Raw genomic sequence first — 26151 nt, 5'->3', positions numbered from 1 at the left:
TAGGTAGAACTTGTTTGGGTCATGATTCAACAAGCCAACTGCAAAAAGACATTTTCACCTACTGGGGAAATTGGGCACGGACTAGGTCTTGGATTCTAAGCTCTAATTTTATTAGGTATGATAATAGCACCTAATGGTTAATGATGAATGTCCAAATCATTTAAAATTTAGGCACGTATACCAAGATATGTAGGGGTGAAATAATATGGCTGGAATTTGCTTTAAAATGTCGTGGTAGGGCTTCCCTTGTGGCGCAGTTGTTGGGAGTCCGCCTGCCGATGCAGGGGACGCGGGTTCGTGCCCCGGTCCGGGAGGATCCCACATGCCACAGGGCGGCTGGGCCCGTGAGCCATGGCCGCTGGGCGTGCGCGTCCGGAGCCTATGCTCTGCAACGGGAGAGGCCACAGCGGTGAGAGGCCAAAAAAATGTTGTGGTAAATACAGTAGCAGTAAGTGATACAAATGTGGCAAAATCTTGAAAATTGTTGTATCTGTCATTCTGCTCTTCTATCTGCTTTTGAATGTTAGAATATTTCATAAATTTATAAAAAAATAACAAAATAGGGACTTCTCTGGTGGTCCAGTGGTTAAGAATCTGCCTTCCAATGCAGGGGACGCAGGTTCGATACCTGGTTGGGGAACTAAGATCTCACGTGCTGCGGGCCAAGTAAGCCCGTGCGCCACAACTAGGGAAAAGCCTGCATGCCGCAACTAAGACCCAACGCAGCCAAATAAATATAAATAAATAAATATTTTTTAAAAATCAAAATAAATGGACTTATGCCCTAGAAATTGTAGAAATAACTAAAAGAAGTCTCTTATAGTAGAAAGGGTTAATCATTTCACAGAATGTCAAAGAATCTTTCTCCAAAGGATTTAAATAATAGCACACATTTTTTGGTCTATGGGCAATTTTAGAGATAGTCTTGGTAAAAACCAGAAGACATAAAAAAATCTGCCAGGCTGCCTTTCTCAAAATGATTCTGTGGTAGATGTTATACTTTGTGAATACTTCGGGCCATTGGTCTTAGATTTAATGCCTTAGCTGTGTTTAAAAACAAGAAAAAGCAGTTGGAGATGCCTCTGTTCTAGCCCTGTGTTTCCTCTCTTGTGGCATTCTTCACTTTAATGGTTGACTGATGGAATGTTGAGCAACATAGTCATCCAAATCCAGCATTTAATAGAGAGTCCTATACTGATCTCATTCTGTTGAGAGTCTATGCCTGTAAGTGCAGACTAAGGCCTTTTGATGTTATGTGATCAATAGGAAACCCTTTAAGCTGGCATGTATTTGTCATATAGAAAGGCATTCCTTTCAACATCATATAAATCCTTGATGTACTTAACCACTGCAAAGCATATCATTTTTTGTTTCTGGAAAGGGGTGCAAAAGAGAATTCCACAAGCTATTAAAAAGAGGAACCAAGTACTTTTGCAACCAAGTACTTTGGCAGTATTTGTGGTAATGTTTTATATTTTCTGGTTCCTTCCTATAGATACCTAAGAATGGTTCTCAGAGACTAAATACTAAACTCTGCCAACAGCCCCAGATGTAGGCATTATACTGTTTACAGGTGAACAGCTGACCCTGACTGGTTTAGTAGGTGCCTTGTGTTTAGGGAGTGAGTCAGTGGATGAGCAAGAATTTGCTTCCAGAAACCTTCCCATTTGAACCACAAGTAGTTTTCCCTACATGGCACTATATTTTGGTCTATTGGTTTGGATTTTATGGAATAACCTAGAGCATCTAAGGTTTTCCTTTGATGAATATGTATTTGGAGGAATGAATGAGTAATGGGATAATGGAGGGAATTTTGGTTCTCACTCTGAATCAGAGTGACTGACACTCAGGTGCCGCTCCTCAAGCTTCTCTAATTTAGGTTGTGCCCCGAGAGGCTCCCTATTTATAGGAAGCTGCTTTGTTAGATGTGTGTGGTTTTTGACTTTTTAGACACAAGTTCTTTTCTCTCTCTCTTCCTATTCTTCCTGGTAGATGCCCAATCAGCTAGTATTTCTTGCTCTGTTCTTTTCAGGAGAGCAGCCTCTGCATGAAATTTTATATATTGCTCATTAGCCTTCAGTACAAACAAAAACCTGTTAGTCAAACCATGATCTTTTTTCTTTTCTTTATTGAAGTATAGCTGATTTACAATGTTTGTACAGCAAAGTGATTCAGTTATATATTCTTTATATATTCTTTTTCAAATTCTTTTCCATTATAGTTTATTAAAAGATATTGAATATAGTTCCCAGTGGTATACAGTAGGACCTTGTTGTTTATCTGTTTTATATATAGTAGTTTGTATCTGCTAATCCCAAACTCCTAATTTATCACCCCCACCACCTTTTCCCTTTGGTAACCATAAGTTTGTTTTCTATGTCTGTGAGTCTGTTTTTGTTCTGTAAATAAGTTCATTTGTGTCATATTTTAGATTCCACATGTAACTGATATCATATGGTATTTGTCTTTCTCTTTCTCACTTACTTCACTTAATATCATAATCTCTAGGTCCATCCATGTTGCTGCAAATGGCATTATTTCATTCTTTTTTATGGTTGAGTAGTATTCCATTGTGTATATATACCACATCTTCTTTATCCATTCATCACGGACATTTAGGTTGCTTCTATATCTTGGCTATTGTAAATAGTGGTGCTATGAACATTGGGGTGCATGTATCTTTTCAAATTAGAGTTTTCATCTTTTCTGGACATATGCCCAGGAGTGGGATTGCTGGATCATATGGCAACTCTAGTTTTTTAAGGAACCTCCATACTGTTTTCCATAGTGGCTGTACTAGTTTACATTCCCAGCAATGGTGTAGGAGGGTTCCCTTTTCTCCACACCCTCTCCAGCACTTACTATTTGTAGACTTTCTGATGATGGCCATTGTGACCAGTGTGAGGTGATACCTCATTACAGTTTTGATTTGCATTTCTCTAATAATTAGTGATGTTGAGCATCTTTTCATGTCCCTCTTGGCCATCTGTATGTCTTCTTTGGAGAAATGTCTATTTAGGTCTTCTGCCCATTTTTGGATTGGCAAACTGTGATTTTTTGGCATTCTGCAAACATGTTCCACACACCTCTGTACCCTTCAGCTTGTTTGTTCTGCTACAGCACAATATTATAATCTTTGGCTGGAGAATTGTAATTAGAACAACTTGTTGTTTTTCCTAACCTTATTGCCACTGTTAAAATTGTTTATTATTATAAAATATAACAATATTTCCAAAGCTCTAAAGTACCTTTATTACTGTAGATGAACTTTATAGGAAGCATGATGCAAAGTTTCATAGCCCAAAGAATTAATAAATATATCAAAAATAGTATATCCTTTTGCTATCTTAAAAGAATATCATTATATTTAAAAAAAAGCTTTGATGTGTGTGTCTATGCATGTGTGTATATCCCAAATAGGTTCTATTAGAGAAATAAGATGGTCAGAGGATAATTTTCCCCAAAAAAAGGTAACATCAAGACAGATATAAAAATTAACACATTAAATATTTTATTTAACTCATTAATTAAGGAAGCAGTGAGATGTTACAACCAATTTAAAGGAGAATCCAAACAGACATAGAACAGGCTTATTGGAAAGAATGTTTACATGGGGACACATTCTTCCACTGTCGGTGAAGAAAGTCAATTCAAAGTCAATTCAAAGTTGGACAGAATTTGCATAAACAAGAATGTCTTTGTTTATAGACAAGAATAATTTTGCATAGCTCTCAGCTTTTACACTTTATAGAGTTGTAAATTAGGTTCCATAGAATCAAAAGCAGATAACCCAGAAGAGTGTACTCTAGACACTGCATAGTTTTTCCACTGAAGCACAGAATTATTTTTCCCTTACAGTACTGTATCCCTAAGTGCACTGTTACTATCAGTGACCCTCTGCTATCAACACAAAAATGTCCAAATTCCTTAGACATTCACAGTTTAGCTTCAGCCTCTTTCCAATTTCTGTTCTCCAGCTCAACACCCTTAAACCCTACTTTCTTCAGCCAAAGTTAACTACATTCTGCTAATTCTACTAATCCTTCAAGTCGCAATTGTCACTTCCTCCAAAAAGCCATGTTGTACTTTATCTATTTTAACTAGGAATTACCATACCTCCACTTGAGACTCATCACACTTTTTTCTGTACTCTTCCTGTGTATTGACCGTCTGCTGTGATCTACAGTAGTTCTCAAACCTAAGAGTACATCAGGATTACCTGGAGAGCTAGTTAAAACGCAGATTTCTGGGCTCTGCCCATCCTGATTCAGTGGAGCTGAGCTTGAGCCTGAGAATTTGTATTTCTTACAAGATCCCAGATGATGCTGATGATGCTGGTCTGAAAATAACACTTTGGTAACCACCTGCCCAGAAGAACCCTGTAAAAACACTGCAGATAACATTAATGAGACATAGATAGCCCTTTAGGAATTCATAATCTAATGGAAATGTCAAAAGCTGGCTCCCCTAAGACTACCTTTTGGTAAGACAAAACTGAGTTTATTGAGGTAGAGAGAATACCACAACAGAGCCTTTTAAGTGCCTTGTGTTGGGGGTGGGGAGAAGTCAGGGGGAGTAATAGCTGAGATTTTTGAGATTTTCAAGTTTGATTGAAAGCAGGTCTTCCAGGGTAACAACTTGGTTAGGACTGGGTAAGAATCATGGTATGATAGTTTAGAATTGATAGAATAAGATGAGGATTTTGAGGCAAAAGGGGTTCAAAGAGCTCTGGTGTGAAAACTATCAGTTGATGCTTTCTGTTGAAGAGCTGATGTCTTCCTTCAGGATGTTCCTGAAATGAACCAGAGCACAGTAGAGTAGTAAAGTCATATTAACGTAGACAGTCAACTAATAGTTTCAGAGACAGACACATAAAGTGTGTCTGGAAATACCAAGTACATGTCTCATAAACATTCAAAATTTTGGAGGAGTGGAAAAGAATGCATATTTATTAAGAACCAATTATATTACACATACAGCGAAGTGCATGTGTGTGTACATGTGTGTGTGTGTGTGTATATTTCAACTAACTGTATATGTATATTAGATTTTTGTGATAATTATGATTATCCCTAGCTAATGTGGATAATCCTTATTGGGACCTTAGGATAAGAGGACCTTTGGATAGAGCTCTTTTTATATTATCCAAAACTCATGGTCTCTTCTTTTTGGGAGAGATAAGTAGTGAGTATGATGATTTTAAAACACAGTAAATACTCTATATAGAAATAATAGAAATAAGTATATATTTTTAAAAGCCTGATTGGCAAGTGAGCTTTATTTTGGGAAGTAACTCAAGCTCTAACCTTTTGTGGAATAAAATTGACATCTGTTACCTTGCAAATCAATTTTTAGGAACACCCTAAGGTGAGTGTATTAAAGTTACACCTGAAAAAGACAAACTAAATCTTTTGAAATTCAAATTCTGGCACATGATTCAATGTTTAAGCTCTTGAAGAAATAGTTAAAACTTTGTACCAAATACACTCTATGTTCGGTCACAATACTTGAAAGAATACCCAGCATGCTTTTCACAGATTCCAAAATCAAACTAGAATATATGCATAATATAAAATAAATTGACTTAGATTTATTCATGACAGGCTCATAATGCATGTTCTATAAAATCACTGAGGTGAAATTCATTTCAATGTTCTTTTGCTAAAGTTTTGAGAAAACATCTGAAGGTAGCACACCTGTAGAAGTTATCAAGTACTTGCCATTCATGCTAATGGTATTCACAACATAAAAATTTGCTATCTTCAGAAACATCATTCTATTAGCAATAAACTATTTTGCATGCAGCTATTTTCTCCCTTTGCCATCTGGGCTTTTATGACACCTTTCAGTCACAGATTTCTCTGTGCTAATTGCAGCTAAGTCAAATTGGTGCAAACAGGACTTCAGAGAGTAGGGTGTCTTAACTGGGGCCACATAGATTTTGAAACAATAAGTGCACATGTGGGGCCGAAAGAGAAAGCACAGAAAGATATTGCAGTAAGTGGCCCTGGCCTGCCCCACATCTTCTCTGTAATGAGATGGAGAGGTATCAGGATCAAGAGAAACATGCTATCTCCGTGCACAACATACTAAAGTGCAAATGTAAAAGAAGATGAAATATTACTTTAGCTAGGCGGAGGATGAAATAAGGCTGTTTGAGGACAAACTATAGAAGTTGCCAGAGGCATAATGCAGTTATCTTTCCCAGCATCTACTAGATCTGGGTTTCTCCACCTGGGGGCTATTGGCATTTGAAGCTGGATAACTCTTTGTCTTGGGAGCTGTCCTGAGCATTGTAAGATCTTAAGCAGCACCCTTGGCCTCAACCTACTATATGCCAGTAGCACACCCTCAGTCTGACAACCCAAAATATCTCCAAACATTGCTAAATGTTCCCTTGGGGTAGGGTTGCCAGATTTAGCAAGTAAAATTAGAGGACCCCGAGGTAAATTTGAATTTCTGATAAACAGCACATAACTTTTTGGTATAAGTATGTCCCATACAACATTTGATGTAGAATTGTACTAAAAATTTATTCATTGTTTATCTGAAATTCAAATTTAACTGGGAGTCCTATATTTTATTTAGTAACCCTACTGGGAGGCAAAATTGCCCATGATTGAAAACCCCTGCGCTGTAGATCCCACTAAATTAAGAGCAGACACCCAAGAGACTCTTAACTGACTTGACTGACAGTGTTGCTTTCCTTTACCTCTCTGAGGTTACCAGTAACCTTGTTTACAAAGGGAGGGTTCATTAACTTTCCCCTCAGGGTTGACATGAGATCTAAAGGAAATAATGTATGAAAAATTCTTAGTACAATGCCTGGCATAGGAAGCAATTGATAATATGTTCATTATTATTACCTTAGGATCCCTCACAAGATGGTGTCATAATAGTTACTGGTCTCTGGACTTCATTTTCACTAACAGGAAAGACTATTACAGAAACAACAGGAGCCCAGCAGTGATTCTCAATCTTGGCTACACAGTGAAATCAGCTGCGCAGTGTCCTCCCTGATGCCTGTATCCTACCTCTAAGAGATTTGGATTTCATTGATCAGGAAGGTGGCCTGAGCACTGGGATTTCAGAAGATCCAGAGGTCCTCAAATGTGTAGCTAAGGCTGAGATCCACAATGGGAACCACAAAAATGGGTTGGGATCCAATCTAGAGAAAAGATGGACATGATTTCCTACATTCATTCGTTCAACAGATACAATACCTGAGTGCCTACGATGTGCCAGGCCATATTCTAAGCAGTGAAGGGAGTCCCTGTACTTGTTGAATGCTAGTACGGAGAGACAGACAATAAATAAGACATTTTAATCTAATTTCAAAGATTAAAACTGAAGCCTACATGAGAGATGATAGCATTCCAAACAATCGAAGTCATCAATACTCCTACTGAGAAAGCAAAATGGGGAGAAAGCAGTGTGACTTAACATGTTCTCTGAGTTTAGTTCCTAGAAGAGATAAAAGTAGGAAGGGCATATTAACCAGGACAAGTAAAAGGATGGCATAAAACTGTAAAGAGTGTTAGAAAGGTCAAAACACAGAGCGAGGTTTCAGAAACACTAAAGGAACTAGCCAACTAGGATCATTCTGTGAAAAGGGAAGTCTTTGAATAAAGGAGAAGAAGAAGCCGGTATGAGGCTCTCTTCTTGAGGAAGATGTACATTGTTGAACCGATTATTAAGACAGAACAACTGTGCCTATTTTGCTTTTTCTCAATTAAGAATGAATGGGCTACATGTCAATTTAATAATCTAGCCAGAAGAACCTAGAAGGGTAGAGGAAAGTTTTCTTCCTCCCCAACAGAGCACTGATCGTATGTCAGGCTTGTGTCAAATGTCATGAACTTACACTGTTTTCATTAAACACTAGGTCACCATTGCTACCCCAGTGTGATAGCTGAGGAAACTGAGGCTAGGCAGTGTTCACTGAGTTATTCACGAATACAAATCAGGAAGCACTAGAGGCAGAAGGTTGTCTGTCTGGTTTAGCATCTCCCTGGTGCCTAGTCAGGGCCCCACATCTGTTGACTGATTGAATCAACAAACAAACTCCTGAGCATTATTAAAAAACAAAAATGAATGACCTACTAGAAAATACAAAACAAAAACTGTGACACGGAGATTTATAGGCTAAGGTAGGTGAGGATATAGTGAAAGACCACCTACATCCACTTTGCATAACTTGTAACCTCTTTGTCCAGAAAACTTGATTATCAGGATATTTTGATATGTGGTCACAGACCCTTTGGTAGTAATAGTATGAGAATGATAGTGTATTTGTGAAAATTATATTCCCTTTTGTACCAAACAAACCTCAAATATATATAATGACTTAAATACAAGAGAAATTTATTTCTTGTTCAAGTCCAAAATTGGTGTTCCTGAATGGTGGGTGGCTCCCCTCTAAGAGTAGATTCAGGGACCCAGGTTCCTTCTATCTTGTGGCTCTACCATCTTTAACAAATGGCTTCTTGGGTCTTCCTGCTTATCTGCTTCCAGGCTGTGAAAGGGAAAGACCGTGAAGGGTCATCAGTGGGATGCTCTTGTGGGCCAGGCCTGGAAGTAGCACACATCACTTTTGCAATCCTTCCATTGGCTAGAACTCAGTCACTTGGGCACCATGATCAAAAAGAAAGCTGGGAAATATAGTATGCCCAGGAAGAATAATCAGATTTGTTGACAGATAACCAGTCTTTACCAGGATAACAGGAGATCTGCCAGAAAACTATAGTTAGATGAATAATTCAAATTTCAAAGGATGGGGCTGAAATGGAGTTGAAGGATACAGAAACAACAAAGGTTTGAAACCCATTGGGAGGGGATAAACAGTGATCGGAGTCTGTACCTCATCTTCTTCTGTCCATTAGAAAGGCATTTAACAAATATATGACATAGTTGATAAATGAAAACTGGGTAATGGTATCATTTAGTGGATTCATACTTCTTCAGATAAGTGTGTCCAGCGAGTGGTAATCATTGTCAACCATGAAGGCACTCTCCTGTGCTGTGCCCTGGGACTCTCCTTGCCCATGTCCCAAATATTTTTAGGAACAACTTGAATAGAGATAAATTTGTGGCTGAGTTAGGCAAAGAGATAATTGAATGATACTTCAGTGAAAGAATTAAGAGTAGTCTCAAAATGATGTCAGCAATCTAGAACATGGGTCAGCAGCATTTTTCTGAAAACAGCATGGAAGTAAATATTTGGGGCTTTTGGGTCATAAGGTCTCTGTCACAACTAGTCATCTCTGCTGTTGTAGCATAAAAGCAGCTATAGACAATACATAGATGAACTGGTGTGGCTGTGTTCCAGTAAGACTGAATTGATAAAAACAGGTACCAGGCCAGATTTGATCCATAAGCCATACTTTGTTGAACCCTGATCTAGAAGTATAGGCTGAAATTTGAAGGCAATAAATCTAAATTTGTTTACTTAAGGCCAAGGGACAATGGGTCTAACACTGAACATGTGTGATATCCTTTCTAATCAAAATAGAGCTGCAAGATAGGTATTATTTGCTCTTATTTTACAGATAAGAAAGCTACATCTCAAAAGTAAATACTTTGACCCAGCTTTCACATCTGGAAAACACTTTATGGGACATCCTGCCACTTTAACAAATGTTTGGGTGAATCGAGAGTCACAACTCATTACTCAAGTCAAAGATGGAGCACTTCATGTGGCAGCACTCCCTGTAGAAAAGCCCTGGATTCTTCTGGCTCTGCTCTTATCCAAGTGTGTGACCTTGAGAGATTCGCTTGACTTCTCTGGGTCTTAGCTAACAAATCAACAAATATGAGAGGCTCAAACAGATGAACACCAAGGTCTCTCTCAGCTGTAACAGGGTTGCTATTACTAAATTAAGGGCAGCATGTGAAAGAGAACTGAGACTTACTCTTTATAGCTCTAAAAGCAATTCTTTTTAAACTTCTTCTAATATAGTTTTACCTAAAACCAATATATAGAACATAAAAATGGCATTTTATGAGCATACATTTGTTTTACAAGTTCAAATTTATAATATTTTCTGATCATAAAGACATTTACTGAGAGAATTAGGCTGATGTGAATGAAACTGAAGTTTTAAACTGGGAGTGATGGATGATTGATGGGTTCTTAGCATCAGCACCTCAGCATTCTACTCATTGTGTTTTGGTTTGTTTGCTTGCTTTTGGTTGTGAAATGTCAAGAAAATTCTTATTCACATACATCATTTAGATGGTAAATTAATAAATATTCTTGGAATCTGAGAATACTCGTCAGAATATAGAAATGGCAAGAGAGGCCTGAAAAACAAAACGCATGAATTTGACAACGTAAATCAGGAAGTCTTTTGTATACTAACTTGGAATATATGATAAAAATCAATGTAAATTAAGCATTTGTAAACCCTTGTATCAGTCAGGGTTGGCTAAGCTTCTGCTATGGTGCCAAATGAACCCCTAAACCTCAGTGGCTTACTGTAATAGTGTTTCTTTCTTTCCTTATTTCTCACTCATATTACATGTCCAATTCAGACTGAAGTTGCGGGGAGGGACTCTGATCCACGTAGTTTCTCAGGGATCCGGGTTATTGGAGATGGCTCCACCATCTCATAGCTGTGCCACCTGAAGCAGGTGGTATCCTTGGTTGCTGAGGCAGGGGCAGGGGCATATGGAGTGTAGAACATTGGCTGCTTTAAAAAGAGGCTGTTTCTTTACACATGTGAGTGTAAAACACGTCACTTTTGCTCAGTGTTTGTCAAAACTAGCCTTGTGGCCCTATTCAGAAGTAAATGTGTGACTTGTGTGAACTAAATATGCAAAGCACTTAGAAGAACTGTAAAGGAGCAGATCTCAAACGCGGCTCATCATCAAAAACTGAGGTTCCTGAGCCCCACCCTACAACCCTGGAATCAGGATCTCTGGGGTATAGTAGGGAAATCTGTATTTTTTTAAATGTTCCACAGCTGATTCTCATTAACTGCAGGATGTTGCTGCTGGAACAGGAATGTTTTTAAAGTGGAGGAAAGGCAACAGTTAGATCTATGGATTTGAGATTACCCAGCTGCAGTGTTGGAGATGATTAAAGAGGGGAGAAACTAAAAGCTGGGAGGTTTCATGTCACACAACACGTAGGGTTTAATGACCAAACATAAGTGCATGTGTTTATGTATCATGCAGCCTAACAATGCTGTTGTATCTTTCTCTGTATGTTTTAAGAATCTCCTCCCCACACCTTTCTTCCTTAACTCCAGAAAATTAGTAGAGTAGGCACAAAGTGGCTTCCAACCAGTCTTTGTTCACTTCATTCATTACATGTTTTTCATGCCACTGCTGCTCATGGTGTTGGTTGTAGAGCCAGCTTAGTTCCCATAAGAGGCCCTGGGTTGGGAGTGGGGAGTGGGGTAGGTGGGCTTAGTCTGCTTCTCTCTTGAGAGGTAGCTGGAAGTGGTCAAACTTTTCTTCATGCCTGTTAGAACAGCACAGAATCTGGTTCTATTGATGTTTCTGTTGCCTTGTGAGAGCTAAGAGTAGATCTGCAGTGGGAGAGAATGGCTAGTGCATGACTCTTTTGAAAATCAAACCTATCTGGCTAGTGCTGGATTGACCATCCAGGTTTGGGTTTCTCTTCCTGTATGCAGTCTGGATTTTGGCTAATTTACCTGGTATTATTAGCATCTTTCCCATATGTTGTTTGGGATGGGGAGGTGGGGAGTCAAGGAACCCCCATACACTTTAAGAAGAGGATTAGGTTCTCTTCCTTTCAAATATTATGCTCAGCACTTACCAGTCTTCTGCTCATGCACCCTGGCTGAAACAAGTGGAATATTGATAAGAACTTGTTATTGCTGCCCAGAACTTTGTCTAAGAGAGATGGATGGACTTGTAGGCAGGTTCTATTTTTATTGCCATGCTTCATTTTGTCTTGTATTGATAGACCCCAAAGTTCAATTCCCCATAGCCCCTCCAACAAGAAAAAATAAAAATAATAGTATCTAATTACCAGCTACAGACTGAAGCTGGAAACTGGCATTTTGGTATAAAAATAATAGCTAGCAACAGGCTTAGGTTTCTCCAAAGTTGTTTTGCTCTTTCTTTTCCTTTTTGCATTTCCATTTTTCTAATACCTTTTAAAAAAATACAGAGCAGAGATACGGAAATTATTTCTAATATGGTCTAAACTAAAACAACTGATAACATACAAATGTAAACGTTCATAAGAGACTACTATGAACAATTACATGCCAATAAATTGGATAACTTAGGAAAAATGGATAAATTTCAAGAAAAATTCAACCCAAAACTGAATCACAAAGTAATAGAAAATCTGAACAGATCAATAATTAGTAAGAAGTATGGATCTGTAATCAAAACATCCCCAAAAACAAAGGCCCAGGACCGGATGGTTTCACTGGTGAATTCTACCAAACATTTAAAGAAGAATTAACACCAAAAAAAACTACAGGACACTTATCTCTGATGAATATAGATGCAAAAATTCTTAACAAAATACTAGCAAACAGTGGGATTTATTCCTGGGATGCAAGAATGATTCAACATATGTAAATCAATAAGTGTTATATACCACATTATTAAAATGAAAAATAAAACTAATATGATCATCTCAGTAGATACAGAAAAAGCATTTGACAAAACTCAGTATCCTTCCATGACAAAAACTCTCAATAAATTGGGTACAGAAGGAATGTACCTCAAAATAATAAAGGCCATATATATGATAAGCCCACAGCTAAAATCACACTCAGCAATGAAAGGCTGAAAGCTTTTCTTCTAAGATCAGGAAGAAGACTAGGGTGCCCACTGTCACCACTTTTATTCAACATAGTACTGGAAGTTCCAGCCAGAGCACTTAGGCGAGACAGAGAAAAGGCATCCAGATTGGAAAGGAAGAGGTAAAGTTACAGATGATATGATCTTGTATACAGAAAAATCCTAAAGACTCCATAAAAGTACTGTTAGAACGAATAAATAATTTCATAAAGTTGCAGGATACAAACTGACAGAGAAAGTCAGTTTGTTGTATTCATATATGCTAAGAACTATCTGAAAAAGAAATAAAGAACACAATCCCATTTACAATGGCATCAAAAACAATAAAATACTTAGCAATAAATTTAACCAAGGAGGTGAAAGATCTCTACTTTGAAAACTGTAAGACACTGATGAAAGAAATTGAATAAGACACAAATAATGGAAAGGTATCCTGTGTTCATGAGTTGGAAGAATATTGTTAAAATGTCCATACTACCCAAAGTGTTCTACATATTCAATGTGATCCCTATCAAAATTCCGATGGCATTTTTCATAGAAATAGGACAGACAATGCTAAGATTCATACGGAGTTGCAGAAGACCCCAAACCGCCAAAGCAATCCTGAGAAAGAGGAACAAAGCTGATGCATCACACTTGCTGATTTCAAATTTATTACAAAGTCATAGTAATCAAAACAGTGGGGTACTGGCATAAAAACAGACACATAGGTCAACGGAACAGAATCAAGAACCCAGAAATAAATCATGCATATACCATCAACTATAATGGAGCCAAGAATACAGTTTCTTTAATAAATGTTGCTGGGAAAACTGGATAGTCACATGCAGAAGAACGAAATTCGACCCCTGTCTTACAACATACACAAATATTAACTTGAAACAAGTTAAAGACTCAAATGTGAGACCTAAAACCATAAAACTAAAAGAAAACAGGGAAAATCTTCCTTGACATTGGTCTTGGCAATAAATTTTTGGATATGACTCCAAAAGCACAGGCAACAGAAATGAAAATAAACTAGTGGGACTACATCACAGTAAAAGAAACAATCAACAAAATAAAAAGCAAACCTAAGGAATGGCAGGAAATATTTGCAAACCACTTATCTGATAAGGGGTTAATATCCAAAATATATATGGAACTCATAAAACTCAATAGCAAAAAACCAACAATTGAATTAAAAACTGGGCAGAGGATCTGAATAGACATTTTTCCAAAGAAGACATACAGATGGCCAAGAGTTACATGAAAAGATGTTCAACATCACTAATCATCAGGCAAATGCAAATCAAAACCACAATGAGATATCACCTCACACCTGTCAGAATGGCTGTTATTAAAAAGGTAGGAGATAAGTGTTAGCGAGGATGTGGAGAAAAGGGAACCCTCATGCATTGTTGGTGGGGATGTAAATTGGTACAGCCACTATGGAAAACAGTATGGAGGTTCCACAAAAAATTAAAATTAGAACTACTGTATGATCCATCAATTCTACTTCTGGGTATATATCCACAGGAAATGTAATCACTATCTCGAAGAGATATCTGCACCCCCATGTTCACTGCAGCTTTATTCACAATAGCTAAGACATGGAAACAACCTAAATATCCATCAATGGATGAATGGATAAATAAGATGTGATATAGATACACAACGGAATATTATTCAGCCATAAAAAGGAAATACTACTATTTGCAACAACATGGATGGACCTTGAGGGCATTATGTTAAGTGAAATAAGTCAGACAAAGACACATACTGTATGATCTCACTTACATGTGGAATCTAAAAAAACTGAACTCATAGAAACAGAGAGTAGAATAGTGGTTGCTGGGGTCTGGAGGTTGGGGGAAATGGTGAGATGTTGCTCAAATGGTATAAATTTCCAATTTCAAGTTGAATAACTCGTGGAGATCTAACATATAACCTGGTGACTATAGCTAACAATATTGTATAGTTGCAAGTTGCTAAGAGAGTAGATCTTAAACGTTCTCATAGCACATATACAAAAAAGGTAACTATACGAGTTTATAGAAATGTTAATTAACTTTACTGCAGTAATCATTTTGCAATATATACTCCTATCAAATCATCACATTATATACCTTAAACTTAGAATATGTTCTATACCAAAAAAATAAATCCAGCAATTCAACTTCTGGGTATAGAGAGAAATGAAAACATATGTCCACAAAATAATTTGTACATAGATGTTCATAGCAACATTACTCATAATAGCCAAAAAGTGGGAATAATACAAATATCCATCAACTTATAAATGGATTAATAAAATATGATATATCCCTATAATATTATTTGGCAATAAAAAGGAATGACATACTAATACCTGCTACAACATGAATAACCCTCAGAAACATTAGGCTAAGTGAAAGAAGTCAGACACCAAAGACCAGATATTGTATGATTCCATTTATGTGAAATGTTTATAAAAGGCAAATCCATAGAGACAAAAAGTAGATTAGTGGTGGTCTATTCCTGTGGTGGAAATGGGGAGTACTAGAAATGGACAAGAAGTTTCTTCGGTGGGTAATAGAAATGTTCAAAAATTAGATTTGGGTGATGGTTTAACAACTGTGTAAATATACTAACAACCATTGAATTGTATACTTTTAACAGATGAATTATATGGTTTGTAAAATCATATGTCAATAAAGTTATTTAAAAATAAGGCAAAGGGGGCTTCCCTGGTGGCACAGTGGTTGAGAGTCCGCCTGCCGATGCAGGGTACGCGTGTTCGTGCCCCGGTCCGGGAAGATCCCACATGCCGCGGAGCGGCTGGGCCCGTGAGCCATGGCTGCTGAGCCTGCGCGTGCGGAGCCTGTGCTCCGCAACGGGAGAGCCCACAGCAGTGAGAGGCCCGCGTACCGCAAAAAAAAAAATAAATAAAAAATAATAAATAAATAAAAGTAAGGCAAAGGTTTGCTGGAGGAGGCATGCACGATATATAAGGACACTTTTTTTTTTTTCTTAAAGGATGAGAGGAATATATGTGGTGATATGGCATGATAAGGAGGAAGGAACCAGAGTGGAGAGAGAAAAAATAATAAAACGCAAAGGAATAATAAGGCTGACAAGTCATAGACAACACACACCAGACTAAGGTCAAGAATTAATTTGGAGAACGAGAGGCATGGACGTGTAAGGACCTCCTTCCTTCTGAGGCAATATATGGAGATGAGCTTGTAGATTAAAAAGGAAAGGGGAAGAAAAGTGAGAGTGTTTATATTTCATGGCCTATGATTTTAAGTCATTTAGAAGACCAAGTAACATGTTTGCGTAATGAATTTGGTAACTTCAGGAGGATGGTGATGGGTCAGACAACAAATGGGAAGAATAAAAAGGAAAGATGACGAAATGAGTAAAACGATTTTAGAGACATTAGGGCTTAGCTGAGTTTAAATAAAAACTTGTAAAGCACTTAATCATCAAAGTTATACATTTTTATCCAGCAGCTCTAGCTTTCCATGAAACAGAAGCAGAAAAAATTGATGGGTTAACTGCTTGTAAACCTGTATTTGAACTGGTAGAGTACAGGTTCCTACTAAGGTTAGATGTAAAAGTGCAGATTTAATCAGGTATAAAATAATCAACCACTATTTTGGATATGATTATCACAAACTAATGGCAGATTTGAAGATGTAAAATATATTTTAGAAAAAGGATTTCACTGTAGTTAATCAGGATTAGACTTAAGTCATTGAAATTCAATTTGTAAAGCTTACTGAGCCTCTCTGAGATCTTGGAAGTGGTGCTAAGCTTGGTAATGCTTCCTTCCTTATGAAATGGAAATCGCAGAAAAACTGGGATCCACTTACCACTGTACCAAATGGGTTCCAAGGAGGTACAGAAGGAAGTCTGGAGCAGTGCTTTCCTAAGCAGCACATCTGAACACAGGGATGGTTGCTGAATATGCATATTCCTGGGTCCTTACTCAGAAACACTGTGAAATCACACTCTGGGGGTACAGCCCAGACAGTCTATACATTTAACCAAGTATAAAGGTGATGCTGATGTTAGAATGGTGAAGTTTGTCCAACCTATTAAGAATTTAAGCTGAAAATGGTGATGATGGGAAAAAGATCAGTCAAATAATTTAAAAGGGGGGGCAGGGCGGAGGATAATCTTTAATGGTTTGGCAAAATGCTTAAGTTCCTCGAAGATGTTTTCTGGACTCCACTGTTCGGTATGATTAGCTCTTCAACTTCCTAGTTCAAACCTTTTCTTCAAATGCATTAATAATCTGGTAATTCCAAGAAAGTTTATTTACCGCATGGGAAAAACTAAAACAGCTATGAACAGATGTGAAAGGAAGAGAATAACCAGATCTCACAGGAAACAAAATCGGGTAGTAAATGTCTGTCAAATGTCGTTGCTCCTTCTCTGCTTAAAGGAGGATAAAGTTGCACACTGAAGCCCTAATTACCTTGCCTTACAGGACCAGAGTCATGGAATGTCAAACTCTAACATCAGTTCCTAATGCCACGGCGAACTTCAAACGTGACGATTAATGTTTTATTTTACAAAGATGGTCTCATAAGGCTTCCTAGGAAGCATTTTATCTGGGTTGTTTTATGTTAACTACGACTTTAGTTTTACCTTAAAACTAACATTCTCTCCTTCCTCTCACCCACCCCGCCCACCAAAATTTCAAACTGCAAAAGTTTCCTGTGGATTGTGCCCCTCCCCCTAACACACAGAGACTCACAGAAACTTTTGGACACACAGAAACTTTTGGACACTGCTCTCCTAGGCCCCCAAACTCTCCGCAAATCCAGCTTAGCCTCCCCAGGGCCATCCTTATACCCTTATATCCTTATACCCGGCTCTACCCTCGGGTCCCGAGGCTCGGCCTCCTCCCCATTCTCCAGCAGTCCCGAAAGTCCGGTCGGGTCGGGACTGGGCGGGGTAGGGCGGGGCAGGCCTGCTCCATTGGAGCCAGGCACGTGGGGGGAAGCGGATAGGTTCGGTTCGGCTTGCTAAAAGGCCGCCGCGTTTCGACGCTGCCTCTGTTCCAGGAAGTATATATCTACTTTACAAGCTAAGTTTGGCCCGAACTGGCGTTTGGAAGCAACAAGAAAAACTTTTCAAAACTTTTGTCCAGCTTCTTTTCCCCCGACGCCTAGTTCCCTGATGGTCCGCCCCGGGGCCAAGTTCCGGACGTCCCCTCCCCTTTTCCCTCCCAGCCTCCGGTGAGGCGTGCGGAGCCACCGCCCCCAGTGTCGGCTCGGACGCGTGGGTGGGCGAGCACAGAGTCTCGGCGGAAACCGTTGGCCTCCTCGGCGCCTGCCCGGCGGCAGCATGGACTACCTGACCACGTTCACGGGGAAGAGCGGGCGCCTTCTGCGAGGCACAGCCAACCGCCTGCGGGGGTTCGGGGGTGGCGGCGTAGCCCGGCAGGTGCGCTTCGAGGATTACCTGAGGGAGCCCGCCCAGGGGGACCCCGGGTGCGGGTCCCCGCCCCACCGGCCCCCGGCGCCGTCCAGCCCGGAGGGACCCGGTGAGCCCAGCCTTCCTTCGCGTCCCGCGCGACCGACCCGGGCTGAGGGCGGGGGGGGAGGCGGAGGTGTGGGCGCTGCGCTGGGGGCGCGGCCCCGCGGGCCGCCGGCGTGAACGGGGTGGGCGGGGGGCGCGGGCCGGGCGTTGGCAGGTGTGCCGGGCCGGGATGGCGGCGGGACCGGGGCGAGGAGCGGAGGGCTCGCTCTGCTCTGGGGACGGAAGACTTGCTCGTGTCTGCGTCGTAGCTTTTCCTGCTCTGCTCTTCCTGCTTTCTTCACCTATGCTCGACTTTCCTTACCCCGCCAACTATTTCAAGGGTAGGATCCCTTCGTTTTTCCCTCCCCGTGAGAGGTGAATATTGAACCAATTGTGACGCTCATGTTTTCCCTCTTAGAAATCATTAAGAACGCTGTGCTTGACTTGGGTTTGGATTGGGTCATTGTTTTTATTTGATATTTGCCAGCTGTTAGAATTCACATAAGCACTTAATACGGCTTTGGAAAAGAAAATGTTTAGCGTCCACGGGAACCCAGTGGATTTTTGTGTCGTGTATTTTGAAAGGCTGCGTGTTGTCTTGAGGTGGCAGAACCTGGAAACTTTCCCCAGTTATCATTTCTACTGCCTGTTCAGTTTTCTTTTGTCATAGTGGGGTTGTACTGCCCTTTAAAAAATCAGTCATAATGACAGGACATTGATATCTTACGGAATTTTTAAAAGCACTTGCTGAAGCGGTATTTGCATCATGCATATGGTAACTTCTCCAATGTCGTTGGCTTTCCCTGAGTTAATAAGTGGCAGACCTCTCCTAATCATATTTTATTCTTATTACCTGTTTTAATATGCATTCTGGTGTTATGAGAGTAAATTATGTGAGTATTAGTTTAGAAAATAGAGAAAAGTACAAAGAATATAAAATCTATCCATGACCCACATCCTAACATTCATTTTAAAGCACTGAAAGTGTGAGGATATCTATTGATTTTGTGTGTGTGTGTGTGTGTAATTTAAGCTTTGAAGAAACTTGAATATTAAAATGTAATTTTATCATGGTCCCTTTTATTAATTTTTCTTCACTTTACATAATATTTTTTCTTCACAATTCTTGTTTATGGAATTAGAAAAATGAAAAAGGGGATACTTGGTTTCTGCTTTGAAGGACATTAATCAGATGCAGAATCCTCTTAAAGGTGGGACCAGGGATGAGGACTAGAACTTTAAAGTGTTTGAATAAAGGATTTTTTTTTTTTATGAGACCTCAGTTGATTAATTGAAAACAGTTGAAATGTGACCAGCCTCTAGGTAGATGAAGAACTGAGAAATATGTGGTGTAACTTAACCTGGAAGGGGATATGATGAATAATTTAACAAATTTGCCCAAATATATACATCTGATTCATTGATTCAGAAACATGTATTGAGCACACTGCTATATCAAACACTGGCCTTCAGAGGTACAGCTTCAAAATACTACACCGATTCCTCTTCTGTTGAAGCTGCCTTATGAACTCATGGCACTTTCTTTAATATTCATGGTGCCCCCAAATCTCTTGACACAAGTTAGAAAGGCCTTGTGATGTCAGTTTATGACCAAGGTCAGTGGACAGGTACTTCTAGCATTAACTAGCTGAAAGAATCTGTATAAATTACTTAATCTCTCTGGGTGTATATTTTCTCATTTTAAATGAGGTTGATTGGATGATCTCAAAGGTTCTCAACTCTGGAGCTCTTTTTTCATTTGGAACAGAATTAGTGAACATGATAGATGGTAAAGCTACAAATTAAATAGCATTTGGGGTTAAAAACATTGTAAGTCTATAAAGTTATGCCTACAGAGTTCTGAAGGTAGTTCAAAAGATGAATGCCCCAGCAATAACTTGATTACCCCCTCCCACTCTTAGAATAAGTATAGCTTCCTCAGTTGACTCCTTTGAGAGGCAACATGTACACATACAGGTAAAAAATAAATGGTTCTTCATTAATTTCTAGGCAGCCTTTGCTTAAAATGAGAGATCTTTTCTTGGCAGCTGCCTACCAGATAGGTTTCGGGTATAGGGTTTTTCTTTACATTTGTGTCCTTTGGAATGAGTATTTGTTAGTCTGTTTAAAGGATTTCTTCTACTCTTTCTGCTTGTGACTACCTTTATTTTAGATTTTTATAACAGCTGCTTAAGTTCCCTGTTATTTGTCACCCTTCCTTCAGTTCTTTCAAATGTCCTGTGTGTTGTAGCAGTATATCTTGTGCAGACACTTCTACACTTGTAGATCGGCTACACTCCAGGACTCCATTTGTTGTTTGTGATCTTACCCGTCACCATTTCATGTTCAGTAAAGGTGCTGATAAAATAGTTTTACCATTGACAGTTTAAGGATGGACCAGATAAAACTTTGGTCGTATGTTTCTGATTTTAACTCTTTCTGTAAACAAACTGCTTACCTGACAGTGTTAACTGATGCCTTCACTCCTCTCCAAGGTGGCTGCTTTTGCTTTTACCAGTTTTCAGTGTTTGCTGATTCCAACATTATAGTCCCCTCAGGAACATCTAATTGGGACTTAGACACATTAAGGAGCTTATCACACCATTGCTCTAGTTAATAACAATTACAAAGAAGACACACTATGACACAATTTTTGCTCCTGGTTAAAGAGTAAATTATGTTCTGATTCAAAAAAATTTTTAGACCTTAAGTATAGATCAGGTTTGGAGGCATCACCGTAAACCTGTATTGGGTAACCTTTAAAAGTAGTCAGTTACTAGATCACATGGTAATAAGTAAAAAAATTTAACACATTTAGAGTTTCAACTTAATTGTAGCATAGTTTTTATCATAAACTTCCCTGTTACGTCAACTCTGCTCTCCCACTTGGTGACAGTATACTTTAAATACATCTCACTCCTATTTGAAGTTTCTTTTCATTTACTTTTACCAATTAAAACAGTATCTTTTGGGGAAATGACAAGAATAAGAGTGGCTAAGAACATTTTCTATGGAGCAGGCACTAGCAGATACTTTTATTTAATCCTAATAAAAACTCTGTGAGATAGGTACTATTATTATCCCATTTTCCTGACAAAGAATCTGGGCCAGGCAAAGAAATAAGGGATATAGAATCCATTTGAGAGTTATCTTCCTATTTCTAAGAGTTATGTCAGACAGGAAAAAATGTGAGAAGAATGCAAAATTCTATCATGTGTGATGTTAAAGTTAAAACAAGTTAAATTAGGTAAAGGATAGGATGGATAGCCACTGAAATTTATTTAGAATCAGAAGGATATTAAAATGAGATGAAAACGTAAAATCCAAGGAAGGTGTAAGAAAACTTAGATATATTTTAGGTTGGAAATTGCAGATGCAGATTGTCAGGAAGAGTTAGATAATAGTTTATCTTGAACCCAGAGAAGACCAAGTACCTGTATAGGATTTGGAGTACCAGTTGTTACTATTAAAAAAACAACTCATGGTGCTGGTCACTCATGGAAGAGTATAACCCTAGATGTCGCCAGTCTTAGTCTCATTTCCTAAGGTGAGGGGGAGAAGAATCTCTTCTTGATAAACAACCTCAATCTGCTCTGATGGTAACTCCAACTAAGTTTGAGGTCTTAATATTGTTTCCTTTGTCCATTGGTTCTCAAGCATGAAGTAGATTTGCCCATTTTAGAATTGCTGCTCACCTCACAGGATGGCTGAACTCAAGGCTTTTACATTATCTGTGTTTTAGGACAAAACTGCCTCTGAGTAGTTGAGGCTACAGTAAAGCAATGAGTCTCAGACTTTAATGTGCCTCAGAATCACCCAAAGACTTGTTAAAACAATAAATGCTGGAGAGGGTGTGGAGAAAAGGGATCACTCTTGCACTGCTGGTGGGAATGTGAATTGGTTCAGACACTATGGAGAACAGTATGGAGGTTCCTTAAAAAACTACAAATAGAACTACCATACGACCCAGCAATCCCACTACTGGGCATATACCCTGAGAAAACCAAAATTCAAAAAGAGTCATGTACCAAAATGTTCATTGCAGCTCTATTTACAGTAGCCAGGAGATGGAAACAACCTAAGTGCCCATCATCGGATGAATGGATAAAGAAGATGTGGCACATATATATACAATGGAATATTACTCAGCCATAAAAAGAAACGAAATTGAGCTATTTGTAATGAGGTGGATAGACCTAGAGTCTGTCCTGCAGAGTGAAGTAAGTCAGAAAGAGAAAGACAAATACCGTATGCTAATACATATATATGGAATTTAAGAAAAAAAATGTCATGAAGAACCTAGGGGTAAGACAGGAATAAAGACAGACCTACTGGAGAATGGACTTGAGGATATGGGGAGGGGGAAGGGTGAGCTGTGACAGGGCGAGAGAGAGGCATGGACATATATACACTAACAAACGTAAGGTAGATAGCTAGTGGGAAGCAGCCGCATGGCACAGGGGTATCGGCTTGGTGCTTTGTGACCGCCTGGAGGGGTGGGATAGGGAGGGTGGGAGGGAGGGAGATGCAAGAGGGAAGAGATATGGGAACATATGTATATGTATAAAAAAAAAATGTTGGACCCCTCCTCTAGAGTTTCTGATGAGCCAGGACCCATTATTTGCATTTCTAACAACTTCTAAAGTAATGCCAATGCTGCTGATCTGGGGACCACACTTTGAGAATCACTGCTTTCTTTAGTGGGTAAGTCTTTTACCCTTGTTAAGGTTAGAAGTAAATATGGAAATGATGAAATTTGTTAAATGCTTAGTATTTTTGTATTAAGTTTAGGAATAATCAGTGTATTTGGTCTTTAAAATATTTGTTATATTTCAGAGAATTAGGCCTATTAGAGTGCATACAAATTAGTCTAAGAATCTAATTGAAGATGAATACTTATGTAATTGTTTTTTGAGTGATTTTAAGTTAAAAGGTGCAAGTATTTGGCTAAATTTTGAAACTATTGGAATGTTTAAGAGAACTTAACATTCATTATATTTAAAACTTTATTGCAATGTATTTACTAGAGTTAAGTTTTTAGAAAGGTTTTCTTGTTAGAGGCAATTAAAGTGTTTACGATAGTAGATGTATAAATACAATTTAGTATATATATGTGAGAGAATTTAATTACTCGTTTGTATTTAAGGATATTTAGTTTGTTTTCTGTTTGAGTTGATCAACTATCAAAAGCACCTTAGAAAGTGTGTTAAATGTACTAGTTTTATAAATAGAATACACTTACAGTTGAAGGCTTAAAGGAAAACTAGATTTTTATATTTGTACTTCAATAAATCAAACGTTAATCAAAAAGTAAAGTAACTGCAAATAGTTTTTTTCTGTGTTTATAAAGACTCCCTAATGGCCATCAGCAAACTTACATTAAGAGACTCTTGATACATTTTTTTGAATGAATGAATATTAGTACAAAAAAGGGGCATGTTTTAAGACCAAATTAATGTATTAGAGAAAGGCCAGAAATTAGCCTTTGTTTTCTAGCAATCAGTGAAAAAGGGAAATGTGATCAGACATAAATCACAGTGTCACTAAAATAAAGATAAACCCGTTGCTTAGGCGGGTAAGAAAAATGCAACTTTTCCTGATAGAATAAAGAGAAAAAATTCTCATGGAATTCTAATATAGCAAAAAGTGTCCTCATCATCTTTATAGTAAATACAGATTCTAATTTCAAAAAGCTATTTTTTAACACCGTTCTTTAATGTAGTTCAGTGGTGTGACAACAAAATGCAAGGTAGTAAAAACAGTTCTATACAGGACGAAAACAATTAACCCAAATATGCAGTTATCTGATGGTTTGTCTTAACTGAGGGGTAGGTGCTAGATTATAAACTTTGGTAAAACTAATGCATGCTAACTATGAAGAAGTCATGCATAACAAATATTAAAGCTTAAAAGCCACCTCCAATCCAACTATATAGTGATGTCATTAATGTTAGGGTAGGCATTATTGTTAAGATCTGTTTTATGAATATATACGTATAAAATGATGGATAGATGGTTAGAGGGAAAGAGTGACTGAAAGATATTTGTTTGCCTTAAGAAAGTATTTCTTAAATGGTGTGTCTAAAGTTAAGCAGAATCTGCAAAAATATTAAGAGATTGGTATTATTGTTACATTCTTCTTTCAGTTTTAGGTGGGGTTTCTTTAACTCTTTGAGGTAACATGAGCAGTGTCATCTCCCATATTTCTTCTCCCCACCTCCTGATATTCATTACATCATATTTGCAATTCTCATACTTACATAGCGCTGTCATACTTACACCAGTCACAGATAGTTTTTCCACTACATAATTGTTCAGTGCTCCCTGCTACTCCTTTGATTATTCCTAGAGTTTTTATTTTGATAATTTCGTATAATTTCATTCTTGTGGCATTGAATAATGTTTCAGTAAGAGGTCTTAAGCAAGCTAGACTGTTTTCTTTTTCTTCTAGTAGGTGATTTGCTTCTTATGCATGAATTCCTGAAGAACTTTTATTTTCCAAGCATTTTAATTTAATCAGGAGCAGAAACAGGAATGACTAGATGTGTGTGCACAGGTATGTGTATGTGTAATAGCCTTTTAGGGAGTAGTCACTATATGGAACAGCCCTGGTCTTGAGATAGAAGGAAAAAAGACCTTAGAAGTTTAATGTTGGGTCTTAACACTTCTACCTGAAAGACTCATGGTTTCTGTTCACGTTTCCTTGGGAAAAACAAGTCACATAGCCAAGTCTGACATCAGTGGGATGGTACAGTGTATTTTATATTCCTCCCCAGGGAGGAATACAGAGTATTTAGTAACTGTAAGGTAGTCTATCACAATGACTACCTTAGAAAACAATTCGTTTGACAGAGATTTGAAGATGCTAGTGTTACTGTCACGGGTAGGGAGTTGTATAAAGAAGCCTGTTTCTTCTGTCAGTTATTCAGTCTGCAAGTTTAATCCTTTCAAAAGCTCTACTAACAATCCTTCTCAAATTTATTGTGGATGCAACGGTGAATCAGTTCTGGAGTGAAACGCGAGATCCTGCCGTCACAGTAAGCTCCCAGGTGATGCCAGTGCTGCTGGTCCTTGGAACACAATTTTAAATAGCAAGACTCTATAGCACTCTGTATCATGGATCTTTTCACTTAGAAGTGAGCCACACACAACACAAAAATTCCTTGGCTGGGTAGAGGAAAGGAGCATTAAAGGGGAACAAAAAACAGGTTAGAGACCAAGGAGTGTGAGATGTTACCAAATGAAAGGAAAGGTGAGCATTGATAAGGAATTAGTTGGGTGCTTCATAAAGTTCAAATAAAATAAAATTGAAAAAGACTATCAAATTTGCCCTTTAGTTTATTCTCCTTTGCAGGTTTAGGGAACTGGGAAGACAGAAGACATTGCAGTACATTGTGGAATCAGTAGGAGGTGATGGAGTAAAGACAGTGAAAGTAGACTCTTATTTCCAAAAATTCGACTATGAAAAGAAGCAGAAACATAGGCTGATATCTAGAGGAGGATGGTTACAAAGTTCAAGAAAAATTGAGGGATATTTTTAAAAGTTTATTTCTGTTTTGACTATGGATAAGCAGTCAATAGCAAGTGAAAGGTTGAAAGTACAGGCATTTTTTCCTGTACTACTTCACTATAGATGGGATCAGTTAATTAGAAAAACAGTAATCAGCATATTTTTTTAGTTTAGAAGATGCTTTTAAAAGTTTAAAATCTATATTATTGAGTTTGAAAATATTGACTCCCAGCTCAATATTTTTATTTTTATTTTATTTTATTTTTTTAACATCTTTATTGGAGTATAATTGCTTTACAATGGTGTGTTAGTTTCTGCTTTATAACAAAGTGAATCAGCTATACATATGCATACATCCC

The 26151-nt window shown here is 38.3% G+C and overlaps 1 protein-coding gene across 7 annotated transcripts in view; it reads left to right on the top strand.

The window, feature by feature from the left end:
• Positions 1 to 26151, top strand: part of OXR1 (oxidation resistance 1) — a 452875-nt gene that overhangs the window by 333366 nt on the left and 93358 nt on the right. The window contains exon 1 of one of the 7 annotated variants that reach the window (XM_067711494.1): positions 18007 to 18307. The exons of 3 other annotated variants lie outside the window; for them this stretch is intronic. In XM_067711494.1, the coding sequence (XP_067567595.1) occupies positions 18109 to 18307 (199 nt within the window). In that variant the 5' untranslated portion in view covers positions 18007 to 18108. Of the gene's footprint in view, positions 1 to 18006; positions 18308 to 18472; positions 18624 to 26151 lie in introns of those variants that run through there. 3 more of the 7 variants (XM_067711497.1, XM_067711499.1, XM_067711495.1) reach the window with 3 other exon arrangements.

The sequence above is a fragment of the Pseudorca crassidens genome, chromosome 17 (genome assembly GCF_039906515.1).
Source record: "Pseudorca crassidens isolate mPseCra1 chromosome 17, mPseCra1.hap1, whole genome shotgun sequence".
Classification (NCBI taxonomy): domain Eukaryota; kingdom Metazoa; phylum Chordata; class Mammalia; order Artiodactyla; family Delphinidae; genus Pseudorca; species Pseudorca crassidens.
This window is presented reverse-complemented; position numbering and strand designations above follow the sequence as displayed.